This window comes from Phacochoerus africanus, chromosome 1 (genome assembly GCF_016906955.1).
Source record: "Phacochoerus africanus isolate WHEZ1 chromosome 1, ROS_Pafr_v1, whole genome shotgun sequence".
Lineage (NCBI taxonomy): Eukaryota > Metazoa > Chordata > Mammalia > Artiodactyla > Suidae > Phacochoerus > Phacochoerus africanus.
This window is the reverse complement of record NC_062544.1, coordinates 119,752,116-119,767,331: the sequence shown is the minus strand read 5'-3', so window position 1 is coordinate 119,767,331 and position 15,216 is coordinate 119,752,116. Positions and strand designations below refer to the sequence as shown.

The 15,216-nt window shown below is 38.5% G+C and overlaps 1 protein-coding gene across 3 annotated transcripts in view; it reads left to right on the top strand.

The window, feature by feature from the left end:
• The window catches only part of DENND6A (DENN domain containing 6A), a 60,588-nt gene that overhangs the window by 23,332 nt on the left and 22,040 nt on the right, over window positions 1-15,216 (top strand). For 2 of the 3 annotated variants that reach the window (XM_047777536.1, XM_047777554.1), the window contains 6 exons: window positions 25-105; window positions 1,570-1,675; window positions 2,540-2,619; window positions 4,332-4,394; window positions 5,730-5,785; window positions 14,796-14,918. In XM_047777536.1, coding sequence (XP_047633492.1) covers window positions 25-105; window positions 1,570-1,675; window positions 2,540-2,619; window positions 4,332-4,394; window positions 5,730-5,785; window positions 14,796-14,918 — 509 coding nt within the window. The remainder of the gene's footprint in view (window positions 1-24; window positions 106-1,569; window positions 1,676-2,539; window positions 2,620-4,331; window positions 4,395-5,729; window positions 5,786-14,795; window positions 14,919-15,216) is intronic. The other variant, XM_047777545.1, reaches the window with a different exon arrangement.

Sequence of the window (15,216 nt, the reverse complement as noted above, 5' to 3'; positions counted from 1 at the left end):
TTTAATTTGTCACTTCTTTCATAGAAGGATCCTGCGTATTTTTATGGATATGTGTATTTCCGACAAGTTCGAGATAAAACTCTTAAAAGAGGCTACTTTCAGAAGGTAATTTTCATATTCCATAAGAGAAAAATATTTTTACGTTGTGGTTAGAAGAATGGAAATTATTAGAATGAACAGTCTTGGAGTTCCCGTCATGGCTCAGTGGAAGCAAATCTGACTAGTATCCATGAGGATGCAGGTTCAAACCCCGGCCTGCCTCAGTGGGTTAAGGATCCGGCATTGCCATGAGCTGTGGTGTAGGTCGCAGATGCGGCTCAGATCTCACGTTGCTGTGGCTCTGGCATAGACCAGCCGCTACAGCTTCGATCTGACTGCCACCCAAGGAACCTTCATATGCCGTGCGTGCAGCCCTAAAAAAGACAAAAAAATAAAAAAGAATGAAAGTCTTTATCTTTTTTCTTTTTCTCTTTTTTTGGTCTCCCCACAGCATATGGATTTCCCTGGCTAGGGATCAGATCTGAGCCACAGTTGTGACCTAAGCCAGAGCTGCAGCAACATTGGATCCTTAATTCATTGTGCCTGGTTGGGGATAGAACCTGCATGCCAGCGCTCCCAAGATACCACCAATCCCATTGTGCCACAGCAGGAACTCCCTGAATGAACAGTCTTTAAAGTTTTTGATGTTTTATCTTCAAACATAGTAGAGGTTATATTATATATATATATATTTTAGATTATAGGCACGTGTCCTTAGATTTTTAACTGGTATTGAATTTTGTCTCTCTACTAACTCTATGCTAGATTCCTGACAGTAACTTACAGTTATTGTATGAAACTGTCAAAACTCAGAAGAATCTGTTTAATTTTCACATTTTGGAATAAGGGAAAGAATAAACAGTAATATAGTTAAAACTAATAAAAGCCTACAGTATCTTTTTTTGGAAGAGCCAGTAAATATACTTGATCAACAACTTAGTCATTAATGTTCCAACTCTAAATGTACAGTCTTTTTGTTTATAGATAGATAGATAGGTAGGTAGGTAGATACTTGATGGAAAGGTAATAAGTAGTTTTTGAGAAAAATAGATTGAAAAATCAGTACAATCTTCATCTGAAGTGATCACAAACTATAAAGTCAGAGTTTCTAAGAATGTGGCTATGACCATTGAACCTTATAATAGTCATAGGTCTTAGTTTGAAAAAGCATCATGATTTGTATTTCCCTTGTTAGGCAAGCTAATTCCTAATATTGCTTTGCTCACAACAGTAGTAGCTAGCTTTGAAAATTATCCATGACATTAGTCTGTTTACAGGAGTGTCTTTTTTCTAGACAGCAGGGAAATCTGTGAATATGTCTTTTTACTCTTAAAGTGTAGTAAGAATGTTAAACTTCCTGCATTCTGTAAGTATAGTTTTATATTCCTTTTATTATCCACTGTAAAAGCCTTTTTATTTTAAAATCCATACTTTTTTGCTGAATTTGGCTTGTTAGTAATTGGTTATATAAGAAATAATAAATTATAATCATTAGGAAATTTTAAAAAATTGTTTCTTTCTTCTCCCCAGTCCTTGGTTTTGATCAGCAAACTACCATATATTCATTTTTTCCACACTGTGCTCAAACAGATAGCACCAGAATATTTTGAAAAGAATGAACCATATTTGGAAGCAGGTAAGTTAAACATTGTGTGTTAGATACCTTTATGAAGGAGTTTTAAAATTTTTACTGGAAATGAGTTAAAAAAATAGTTAAAAATTTTAAGGGCTATATGGTGGGAGGGAGATGTAAAACTATTCTTCTGATATCTTTACACATAAACACCAAAGACCCTTTCTTTTATTATTTCCTTTTGCAACATAGATGATGCCTATTTTTTAGGATAATAATAAACAAGCATTGAGTTGCCAGTTCTGATACTCAGAGTACTATTAAACAGAAATCCTTATGTCACTCGATACAGAGAGAAGACCTCTGCAAGGTAGTGTGCTTTTGTAGCTAATTTTAGTAGTAATAAATTAATAGGAAAACTCCCTTTAAACCTATTATTTTGTTGGGGAGTTCCTGTTATGGCTCAGCAGAAACAAATCTGACTACTCTTCATGAGAATGCAGGTTCAATCCCTGGCCTCGCTCAGTGGGTTAAGGATCCGGCATTGCCGTGAGTTGTCGTATAGGCTGCAGACATGGCTCGGATCTGGTATTGCTATGGCTGTGGAGTAGGCCAGCTGCTACAGCTCCTATTCGACCCCTAGCCTGGGAACCTCCATGTGCTGTGGGTGTGGCCCTAAAAAGACAAAAAAAAAAAAAGTATTATTTTGTTGCTTTAAAAAAATGTATTAACCAGTTTATACCCTAGAACATAGGTGTATGTCTAGTGAAATGTAAGATATTTTCGATACTTTTATGTTCCATCCTTCCCAGTGTATTTTTTCTGCCCTGTAGAAAGTAGAAAGTAGAGTTCTAATTTATAATGTTTCATTTTTAATATTTTAATAATTCTACTTTATACTAAAAAATGTCTTACTGTATTTTTCAGCTTGTAATGATGTTGATCAGTGGCCTGCCCCAGTGCCAGGGAAAACATTACACCTGCCTATTATGGGGATAGTAATGAAGGTAATAGCTTATAATTTGTCTCCTTTTTAAAAGAACTCTAGGAAGTTCATTCATGAGTTTTGCTTTTTAATTTCCTAGTAACATTTAATTCGGTTATTGCGTTTACTTGTTTGTCATTGATATGAGAAGTTACAGAGATAGAATTCATCCTGCTGCCCAGAAGCATTAGTCACACAACTCCAGGTCACCCGTCTCCTTCTCATCCTGTGGAGTTTGCATAATGGTGTCATTTGTTAATATAATACATGTGAATGTAAATGCCATCTCCTAGAATTGTGCAACTTCATGGCTCCCCAGAGATGGATGGTATTGCAGAACACAGCTAGAGGGGAGGGATGCCCTGGGGCTTTAGAATCGGCATATGCACACTGTGGTATATGGAGTGGTTGGCCAATGGGGACCTGTTGTAGAGCACATGGAGCTCTACCCAATATTGTGTGATAATCTATGGAAAAAGAATCTGAAAAAAAAAAAGGATATATGTGTATAGGTATAACTGAAACACTTTGTTGTACAGCAGAAATTATCACAACATTGTAAATCAACTCTACTTCAGTAAAACTTAAAAAATATGTACATATTGTGATATAGTTCAAACAGAGAATTCAGTATGTTAGTAAAATTTAAAAGAAATTAGGAAAGCCATTGATTCTTAGTCTTAAGTAATCTTTTTTTTTTTAAATTATTTATTATTATTTTTTCCCACTGTACAGCAAGGGGGTCAGGTTATCCTTACATGTATACGTTACAATTACATTTTTCCCCCATTAAGTAATCTTTTTAATGTATGATTTCAGACCAACATGTCCATCCCAGGATATTCTTCTCTATTAAGTTTTTTTTTTTTTTTTGTCTTTTTGTCTTTTTAGGGCTGTACCCACAGCATATGGTGGGAATCCCAGGCTAGGGGTCCAGTCTGAGCTGTAGCTGCCAGCCTACATCACAGCCACAGCAACTCAGGATCTGAACTGCATCTGTTACCTACAACACAGTCACGGCAACAGCAGATCCTTATCCACTGAGTGAGGCCAGGGGTCAAACCCGCAACCTCATGGTTCTTAATCAGATTTGTTTCCATGCACCCCTGTGTGAACTCCCTATTAATTTGTTTTTTATGTAATATATAAAATGAATTAGCATTTTGCTCCTAGGCTTTGAATGAATGTGCTCTAAGTGCTTTTGCAGTTGTTTTCAAGTTGGACTTATTTTTGGCTATGATCTCTCTGTAGATGTGCTCACATCTTAAGATCTGTGTTCTGTTGTTTTTTTTTTCCCCTGGGAAATCATCAAAAGTAGCTCTGAGTTGAGAGTTCTCATGGTTCTCTGTGAGATTTATCCCATACTTTGGCAGGCTTGAGAGGGTGTGTTTGGGTGTGTGTATATTAATGAAGCAAAGATTGGAACAATAAACAGGAAGCGGTATGTAGTTGATGTCTTTTTTCTATTTTTCAGCACATTTGCTTCTCAGTAGGTTAGTGATTTCTGTGTGTTTGGGAGCATGGAGACCTTGGTTCACTTAACCTTCTGCTATGACTGAAAATAAATAATGATTTTATTTTTTTAATGTGACATAAGTATTATGGCTTTTTAGGTATTGCTGAATATATTTTTTTAGCATCAGGATAGAGTGCTTCTGATCCTTCATTGTAGTGGGTCTCAAAAATTATAGGAAGGACATTATTTTGAGCCACAGTTAATTTCTTCTCTTTCAGGTACGGATTCCCACATGTCACGACAAGCCTGGGACAACTCAATTAGTGCAGTCAACTCAGCAGGTAGTGCGGTACTGTGGTAGAATAATGTATTTATATCTATAATGCAGAAAGTCTCTCTAACAGAAATTTTAAACTGGAAAAAGCAGATTTTTTTGGGTGTGTGCTCTATTTCTGAATACTACTGAAATACTGCATTAAATAATTTTTAATGAGTTGATAAACTTTCTAATGTTTCTCAGGGTTTTTTTTTAATGGCTGCATTTGCAACATATGGAAGTTCCCAGGCTATAGGTCGAATTGGAGCTGTAGCTGGGGCTACAACAGGAACTCCAGAATTTTTTTATCTTGTTCTTTCTCTAGTAGACACTAGAGAACTCAGAATTTATACTGTAATTGTGAGGACAATGAGAAAACTAGCCTTTTCAATGAAGTTCAATTCTAACAAAACCTCTTAGAAGAATGGTCAGCAGATTTCTGTTGTTAGGAATCTTATTCAAAAGGATTCTATGATTGTGGTCGCTTTCCATTTTTTCCAAAGCTATAGTTCATCTGTGAGTGGAGATGAATTTTTCATTTGAAAAAATTTAACTGATATATTAGCACTCACATTGTTCTTTGACTTAAATAAAAATGGAGAGCAATAGGAAAACTAATTTTGCCTATTCTCTCTCTGTATATATATATATGTCAAGTTGTATTATGGTAGTATTTTATACAGTTGAGAATTAATCTAACATTTGACTACTGGATTAATGCTTTATCTGTGAAATCTGTTTTACTGTTTTATCCTTGACCTTCTGCTGTGTTAGGGAAGATTGATAAGACCCATTGTCTTTATGGCTGCTTCTGAAGAATCTTAAAAGATAGGGTAACATGGCTTAGTGATCATGAGATAGACGGACATTTTATTTTATTGCTTTTTAGGGCTGCATGTGCAGCATATGGAAGTTCCCAGGCTATGGGTTGAATCAGAGCTGCAGCTGCAGGCCTCCACCACAGCCACCACAACACAGGATCCGAGCTGCATCTGCGACCTACACTGCAGCTCATGGTAATGCCAGATACTTAAGCCACTGAGCAAGGCCAGGGGGCGAATCTGCATCCTCATGGATACTAGTCAGGTTCATAACCCACTGAGCCACAATGGGAACTCCTGATAGACATATTTTAAAGATCAATTTCTGGAGTTCCTTTGTGGTTCACCAAGTTAAGGATCCTGTTTCATCACTGCTATAGCTCTGGTTACAACTGTGTGGTGCAGGTTTGACCCCTGGCCTGGGAATTTCTATATACCATGGGCCTAGCCAAAAAAAATTTTTTTAATTAAAAAAAATAAAAATCAGTTTCTGTAAATTTTAGTGACAGCTTGTCTATTTTTCTTTTTTAATCTCTTAGGGAGACACACATATATCTGTTATTTTACCTACTGTTCATGAGGTGGATCTTTTCAGGTAAAGAAAAAAATTTGTTATCTGCCTTTTCCCTTGTGATATTGCTGTTAATTTCTTTAGAAAATGAATGTTCTTATATGAAATGTGGGAAAAAATGGAAGAAAATCATTATTATGTTTCACATGTTGTATAGCAGTGGTTCATCCTTGACTGTATGTCATTTGCTTTGACTACTAGGGAAATTTGGATATGGATTGGATATTATGTGGTAGAAACAAATTATTTTTTGTTTGGTTGGGTATGAGAATGGTATTGCGATGATGTAAGAAAATTGTTATTTTTTAGAGATTCATTTTAAAGTGTTTTGAGATGAAATGTCATGAGCTTTGTGCTTCATTTTAAAATTCTTAAAAAATGAAGTAAAAATTGCAGAATGTGGTTAACTCTAGATGATATATATGGGGATTTTTACCCTATTGTCTTCATTTTTCTGTAAGTTTGGAACGTTTCCAAGTGCAAAATAAAAAAGAGAGAGATAATCTAGCACTTAAAAAAGAAAGAAGAAGCGTTCCCTGGTGGCTACAAATCCAGCATTATCACCGAGTGGCTCTGGTTACTCCTGTGGTGCGGGTGTGATCCCTGGCCCAGGAACTTCTGCATGCCCAGGGCACGGCCAAAAAAAAAAAAAGAAAGAAAGAAAAAGTATCCGAGTAGCTAGGTAAGAGCTTTGGATTAGTGCCCAAGTTCCAGCTCCCAGATGGTTCTGATGTGTAGCCCAGCTTGAGAAACCACTGGCCACTGCTATAAAAGAGTAATTACTAAATACTAATGCATGTAATTAGGAGTCACATGAAAGACTTAGAATGAGGTTTTTTGTGTGTGAGGTGTTTTTTTATTTTATTTTTTTGAGGGAGGAGGTGGTTTGGTGACCTTAAACTGCATGGAATATTGCTTCAAAGATTGATTAGTTTTATATGCCTAGCACAGCCCAGTAAGCCCACCTCAGGGCAAACATATCCACAAAGACCTGTATGCAAATGTTTATAGTAGTTTTATTCATACCGGCCTAAAACTGGAAACAATGCAAATGTCCATCAACTGGTAAATGGATAAATGAAATATGATACATGCATATACATGGAATACAACTCAGCAAAAAAAAAACAAAAAAAAAACTATTGATACAGTAAACAAACATGGAAGATTATTAGAAGCACAGTGTTTCAATCTTTAATGAAAGGAACCAGATTTTAAAGAGTTACTTACTGAATAATTCCATTTACATGGTATTCTGAAAAAGGCAGAAATACAGGGATAGAAACCATTCAGTGGTTGCCTGGGGATGGGGGAGGGAGATTGACTACAAAGGGCTTGAGGGAGATTTGTGGAGTGATGAAACTGTTCTGTATCTTTGATACAGGTGAATTTTATTGTATATAAATCTTACTTGAAAACAAATTTTCTTTTAAAAAATTAAATGTAGAAGTCCCATTGTGGCTCAGCGGGTTACAAACCTGACTAGTATCCATGAAGATTCAGGTTTGATCCCTGGCCTCACTCAATGGGGTTGAGGATCTGGCGTTGCCGTGAGCTGTGGTGTACGTTGCAGAATCAGCTTGGATCCGGTGTTGCTGTGGCTGTGGCATAGGCCAGCAGCTGCAGCTCCAATTCAACCCCTAGCCTGGGAACTTCCAAATGCCACAGGTACGGCCCTAAAAAAGAAAAAGACAAAAAACAAAACAAAACAAAAAATTAAATGTAGGAGTTCCCTGGTGGCTCAGCAGATTAAAGATCTGGTGTTGTTACTGCTTGTGGCGCCGGTTCAATCCTTGGACCAAGAACTTCTGCATACCATGGGGCACAGCAAAAAAAAAAAAAAAATTAAATTTAGCAATCTTCAAATGAAAAGGGGGAGTGGAGTGTTTCCTAAATAAATGAATAAATATCACAGGAAAAATAAACTGAGGGATGTGTATTATTCGTAATTTTGCTGCTTAATTCATTAAGGAATAAATTGAAGAACTGGCATAAGTTCATTTGGAATTTGATTGTCAGACATGTTTTCTTTTGAACTGCTGGGTACAGGTCCTTTTTATTGGTAGAGTCAATGCTTTTTTTTTTTATTATCAGTTATCTTATGTGGTAACTAATTACTCCCACCACTAATACCTTGATTGGCATGTGTCTTTTCTCCTGAATATAAGTTACATATTATTGTTTTTGAAGTAGGTCATTTGTTGTTTTATAATTCTTATCACTCAGGAGCTGAGAAATCAAACCTTGAAGAATGATAACCTCATACAGAGATATCAAACAGAGATATGCAAACATTTAATATTTGACAGTGGGATTAATGCTTTGTCCATGACAACCCTTTTTGTTTTGTGTGTGTAGAACTTACATTTATTAGTGTGAATGACAGTTTAAATGTTTGTCACTTATATTTAAGGTGATGTTTTTATACCAAGTCTGAGCTTGAAAACAAAGGACAAAGACCTGGAAAGATAGCATATGGAGTTCCCAGGCTAGGGGTAAAATCGGAGCTGCAGCTGCCAGACTACGCCAAAGCCACAGCAACACAGGATCTGAACTGTGTCTGCAACCTACACCACAGCTTACGGCAACACCGGATCCTTAACCCACTGAGCGAGGCCAGGAATCGAACCCCCAACTTCATGGTTCCTTGTCGGATTTGTTTCTGCCACACCACAACGGGAACTCCCTGGAAAGATATTTGGGGTTGAGTGGCAGAGAAACAGTTGAGTATAGGGGCCTTTTTCTCTCTTTTCATCATGTCAAGGCTTCTTAAGTTACTGCTACTCCAGAGACCATATCTGTGGTTTCAGATCTGTCTTGATCTCAGAGATAGTTTTGTCAGTTTTTAAGTTGAGCTTGGAATTGAAGAGAGTTTTCTGTTGAAATGGACTGATATTCTCTTGCCTAGGGTCAAGGATATTTTACCTGCTGATACTTGTTGTTGGGTCTTTGCACAGCAAGAGACCTATCAGTTATGTGTCATCATGTCTTGTGCCCCCAGTCCTCATTGGCAGAGCAGACAGCAGTTAGGGGTGTTTTTGTGTGTCAAAGAATGAGAAAGCCTATCACCATGTAAAATGTGTCTGATGCTCTTTGACACATGTTCATTTCTTTTAGCTTTCAAGATTATAATAATATGCTGTATCTTTGCAAAAGATTGAGATCATTATCTATTTCTTAGGCATGACTTTCTAATTTTTTTCCCAGGGATGGCTTTTTGGGGGTCTAGGGGTAGGCTGGGAGCATCTGCAATGGGGATATAAAAGTGGTGCTAAAAAAAGACTCTGTGATTTCCCTACAGACCCTCATTTTAGTAATTCTATACTGATTTACCTCTCCCCAATAAAAATTGCTTTGTACAACAGATATTACTAGGGTAACACAGAGGTTTCAGAGAAGGCTTCATCTTGTAACTGTACTTCTTACCTGTTTGTGCCCTTACTGATAACGTATTACTATACATCAGAGAAAAAGTGATTTGCAATTTTAATTTAATACTTTAAGGGCATCCCATTATTAAAGTCAGTTGGTTAGATGTTTGTATATAGGTCTTTTCCATTTTTCCTTTGCTTATTTTTTTTGAGTTGCCACTGTGGCACAGTGAAATCGGCATTGTCTCTATAGCAGTCTGGTCGCTGCTGAGGTGCCAATTTGATCCCTGGCCCAGTGCAATGGGTTAAAGATCTGGCATTGCCACAGCTGTTGTGTGGATCAGAGCTGCAGCTTGGATTTGATCCCTGGCACCTGAACTTCCATATGCCAAAGGACATCCAAAAAAAAAAAATTACATAGTTTAAAAAAAATTAGATATATACAAATTTTTACATATATGTAATTATATATATAAAACATGTGTCTATATTATAAAGTTTTGAAACGATCACAAATTTACAGAAAAGTGATCAGTATAGTACAGAAAACTTTTTTGTTTCCCCTGAATCATTTGATGGTAAGTTGAAGGACCTGGTGCCACATCTTCCCTTAATATTTTATTTTATTTTTTATTTATTTATTTTTTATGGCCACACCTGCAGCATATGGAAGTTCTCAGGCTAGGGGTTGAATCAGAGCGGCAGCTGCTGGCCTACACCACAGCCACAGCAACACCATATCCTTAACACACTGAGCGAGGCCTGGGATTGAACCCTCATCCTCACAGATACTAGTTGAATTTGTAATTCACTGCGCCACAATGGGAACTTGTTCCCTTAATATTTTAGTGCCTATTTCCTACAAATAAGGACACGATGGCAACCATAAAAATTGGGAAATTAACATTGATAAATTAATACTAATACTGACCACATTCAAATGTCACCAGTTGTCATATTTAGTTGTCATGTCTCTTTAGTCTCTCTCAGTCTGGAATAGCTCCACAGTCTTCTCTCTTGGCCCTGACATTCTTTTTTGTTTTGTTTTGTTTTTGTTTTTTAGTGCCACACTCACAGCATATGGCAGTCCCCAGGCTAGGGGTCGAATTGGAGCTACAGCTACTAGCCTATGCCACAGCCACAGCAGCATGGGATCCGAGATGCATTTGCAACCTAACCATAGCTCGTGGCAACGCCAGATCCCCAACCCACTGAGTGAGGCCAGGGGTTGAACCTGAATCCTCATGGATACTAGTCAGATTCATTTCTGCTGTGCCACAGTGGCAACTCCCAGCCCTGACATTCTTGTGGACTATAGGACAATTATTTTACAGGAAATCCCTCAGCTTAAGATTTACTTATAATTAGATTCAGGCTCTGCATCTTTGGCTGGGAGGTAGCACATAACTTTGGCTTGCCTCATTTCAGATAATGTTCACTTTGATCAGTTGATTATTGTGGTGTTCTTTAGGCTTCTCCATTGATGAGTTATTCTTTTTCCTTTTCTAATTAAGTATTTTGTGACTAGGTACATTGAAACTATGTGTAGTAGGTATTTATTGTTGTGTAATAAATTAATATAATATAGGAGCTTGAAAGAACAAACATTTCACACAGTTTCTGAGCATTAGGGATCTGGGAGTAGCTCAGTTGGATAGTTTTATCTCTGGATCTCTTGTGAGGTTGCAGTTAAAATGTCAGCTGAGGTTTCAGTCAGTGGGATAAGTGGAACTGGAGGGTCTCGACTGGGGCTGGAGGATCTGCTTCCTTAGAAGGCTTATTTACTTGGCTGTTGGCTGGTGGTCACAGTTCCTTCTGGCTGTTGGCAGGAGGCTTTTTTTTTTTTTTGCCATATCCTTTTCATTCTTTAAACACTAATTTGTTTATTCTAGGCATTTTTTTATTAAAAATTGATATATAATTCACATACAGTAATACTCTTTCAAAGTATATAATTCAGTGGGTTTTCACATATTCGCGAATGTAGCTTTCACTACTGTCTAGTTCCAGCACATTTTTATACCCTCGAAAAGTAAACCTATACCCCATTAGCAGTTATTCCACATGCCTTCTCTCCCTTAGCCACTGCTAACCAGTAATCTACTTTCTGTCTCTTTGGATTTGCCTATTCTGTACATATCATATAGGTAGACTCATACAAGATGTGGCCTTTTGTATCTACCTTCTTTCACTTAGCGTATTGTTTTCATGGCTTATCCATTCAGTAGCATGAATCATTATTTCATTTTATGGCTGAATAGTGTTCCATTATATGGATATACCACATCCATTAATCCATTGAAGGACATTTGGATGGTGTCCAGTTTTTGGCTGTTATGTATAATGCTATTGTGAACATTTGTGTATAAGCCTTTGTGTGAACTTATTTTCAGTTATCTTGGGTCCCAAGATTATTTTGTATTTTCTCTTCCCCAGTGCTAGAGTCAGCCATTTCTCAAAAAAACCTTGGCTAGAGTTCCCTTTGTGGTCAGTGGGTTAAGAGCTTGACAGTATCCCTCAGGATGTGGGTTTGATCCCTGATCTCAGTGGGTTAAGGATCAGGCTTTTCCTCAAGGTGCTGTGTAGGTCGCAGATGTGGCTTGGATCCCAAGTTGCTGTGCCTGTGGTGTAGGCTGGCAGCTGCAGCTCTGATTGAAACCCCGACTCTGGAATTTCCATATAGTGCAAGTGCACCCCCACCCCACCCCCCTCAAAAAAAAGCCTTGCTTTTTTTTTTTTCAGTAGAGAATAGGATTTTCTTTTTTTTCTTTCTTTTTTTCTTTTTTTTTTTTTTTTTTTTTTAGCCACTCCTGTGGCATATGAAAGTTCCTAGGCCTGGGATCAAACCCACACCACAGTAGCAACTTAGGCCACATAGGTGACAACTCTGGATCCTTAACCCACTGTATCACCAGGAAACTCCCAAGAATAGGAGTTTGAAGTCAAGATCTGAGCATTAGTTGCACTCATTGCTATTGGAATATCCCTCTCAGTGGTCAGAGCTAGGGACAATATGTATCTGTAAATGCATGCATATATATGTACATAGACATATACAATATATAAACACTTTTACACACACATTTGTTTCTGTATCCATATATATTGAAAACTGTAATGTCACACCAATGCCCCCAATTCCAGTACAACATGACAGGGTTTACCCTACTTTTCTCTTTTCATATTATATTTCTTTTCTTTGACAGGAACTACCTTCTTTTATTCTTGATTCATTTACTATTTGATCAGTCCCTGGTTAGTAACCAGTCTCTTGTCTCTGCTGCAACCTTCTCTGTGCAGGTGCCCTTCTTACCCTTCTTGGGCTCTGAAATGCCACACCTGGTTGCTCTTCTTCATGGGTACCCTCCTTACCCTGCTCAGGCTCTGCTCCATGCTGATAGATCCTCACCTGGTTACCCTTCACCCCACTCAGGCTTCTCTATCCCACATTAGGCCACCTCTCCAGGTAGATCCCATCCTCACCTTGTGCTCTGGCTTCCGATGCTCTGCCAGCCTGCACATGGATGCCCTCCTTTCCCTACTTGTGCTTCTCCACCTTGCTGCAGCCCACCTCTCCATGCGTACACCCTCATTCCCCTGCTTTGACATCCTGCCAGGGACACCCTCCTCAACCCACTCGGGCTTTGCCTCTGCGCTCGCTGCCCCTCTGTGCCCCTCACAGTTCCTGGTCTTTGTCATCCCAAATCAGATCACTTCCACACATGCACACCTCTCTCACTACATATGGGTTCCAACACCCCCACAACAAGCCACCCCTTCCACATAGATGTCTACCTTATCTTGAATAAGCCTTAATACCCTCTTTGGGCCAAGAGGGCTCTCTTTCCCTTCTGGCAGAAATGCCTATCCTGTACTGTGTTTTGCTGTAGGATTAAATTGTTTAGGAAAAAAGGAGGAAGAATAGCTCCCTTACCTTATCCTTGAACTGTTTATTGTTTCTGGTTTTTTTGGGCCTTCCTTCACATTTCTCTTCTTGCCTTTGAATAATTAAAATTACTTTCTCTAATTTCCATCTCACAATATGAAATTTGTTTCATATTTTTACACTTAAAAGTTACTTGTATTTTTTCCTTTTTTTTCCTCTCTGTATAAGTTTTCAACAAAGTATATTAGTAATGATTTTTGTAAATAAGCAGTTTTTTCTCTAATTAACTAGGAAAAATTATGACCCTACTAGGAGGAAACTAGAGTTATCAAATATAGCTTAGGCAAGGTAATGTACCAGAGTTTTGTCCTATAGGTTTCTACCTAATTCAGGGCTCTTGTGAAAATATGCAGCATTTCTATAGGGTGAGAATCTGCCTAGAAAATTATTCTCTTTGGTATTAGAAAGCCCCCTTGGAGTTCCCGTTGTGGTCCAGCAGAAACGAATCCAATTAGTGTCCATGAGGACACAGGTTCAATCTCTGGCCTTGCTAAGTGGGTTAAGGATGCAGCATTGCCACGAACTGTGGGGTAGGTCACAGATGCGGCTTGGATCCCACATTGCTATGGCTGTGGCGTAGGCTGGCAGCTTCAGCTCCAATTGGACCCTTAGCCTGGGAACCTCCATGTTCCACAAGTGTGGCCCTTAAAAAAAAAAATTGAACGTCCCCTTGTGATTTGTTTTCCTCATTCTTTAATGGAAGTATGGGCTTCGAAATTAAGTACCTTCAGTAGACATCCTTTGGAAAGTTAATTTTTCTTTTTTCCTTCAAAATACTTAGAATAGAAATTCAAATATAAGGGGTTCCTTGGTGACTCGGCAGATTAAGGATCTAGTGTTGTCACTGCTGTGGCCTGGGCTCTGTCCCTGGCCCCAGAAGATCTGCATGCCATGAGCACGGTTAAAAAAAGGGCTGGGGGGAGTTCCCATTGTGGTGCAGCTGAAATGACTCCAACTAGGAACCATGAGGTCGCAGGTTTGATCCCTGGCCTCGCTCAGTGGGTTAAGTATCCGGCGTTGCTGTGAGCTGTGGTGTAGGCCAGCAGCTGTAGCTCTGATTAGACCCCTAGCCTGGGAACCTCCATATGCCACGGGTGTGGCCCTGAAAAGACAAAAAAAACACACACACACAAAAAAGGAAAAAAATTAAAATGTAACAAAGAAATATTGATAACAGATGTACTGTATGGTACAATAATTTAATGATTATTTTATATGCTTTTATTGTTTGTTAGCTATTCTGTTTGCCAATATATTGCATTTAATTTTATAAAAATTGGAATGAGGAGTTCCCGTCGTGAGTGGTGCAGTGGAAACAAATCCTACTAGGAACCATGAGGCTGTGGGTTTGATCCCTGGCCTCGCTCAGTGGGTTAAAGATCTGTCATTGTCGTGAGCTGTGTGGTGTAGGTCGCAGACGTGGCTCAGATCCTGCATTGCTGTGGCTGTGGTGTAGGCCAGCAGCTGTAGCTCCAATTCGACCCCTAGCCTGGGAACCTCCATATGTTGTGAGTGCAGCCCTAAAGAGAAAAAAAAAAAATGGCGTGAGTAAAATTGCTGTATGTTTTTACATGGACAAAGGAAACATATATCACCATATATTAAATGAATTTGTGTATCAGATCAAGTACACAGAGCTGGAAGATTTTATATCATATAAACTTAAAAAACAGGGATGGATAAATAACAGTATCTTTACTGTGTAAACACCTTTCAGATGTTTCTGCCCAGTTTTCCTTCATAGTCAGATGCTTTGGGAGCTGGTGCTGTTGGGTGAACCTCTTGTGGTCATGGCACCGTCACCATCAGAGTCGTCAGAGACCGTATTGGCACTTGTTAAGTGAGTATATTTGGTTCCTGAAGTGATGTTGCAGCACTTTCCCATCTGTGATATGTTTGCATACTCATTACCTTTATCTCCACAGTAACCTTGTAGGAAGCTAGTGCTCATTGTAGCACATATATTGATAAAAAAATTAATTCAGGCTCCATGAGGGCTGAAACTGTGTTTTTGTTTTTCTGAGCAATAAGCACATTCATTCGTTTACATGAAGTTGGCATCTGATAAATATCATTTTTGTGAAAAGTCAGTGTCTCAGAAAAAGCTAGTGAATGATAGAGCCAGAATTTCTACCCAT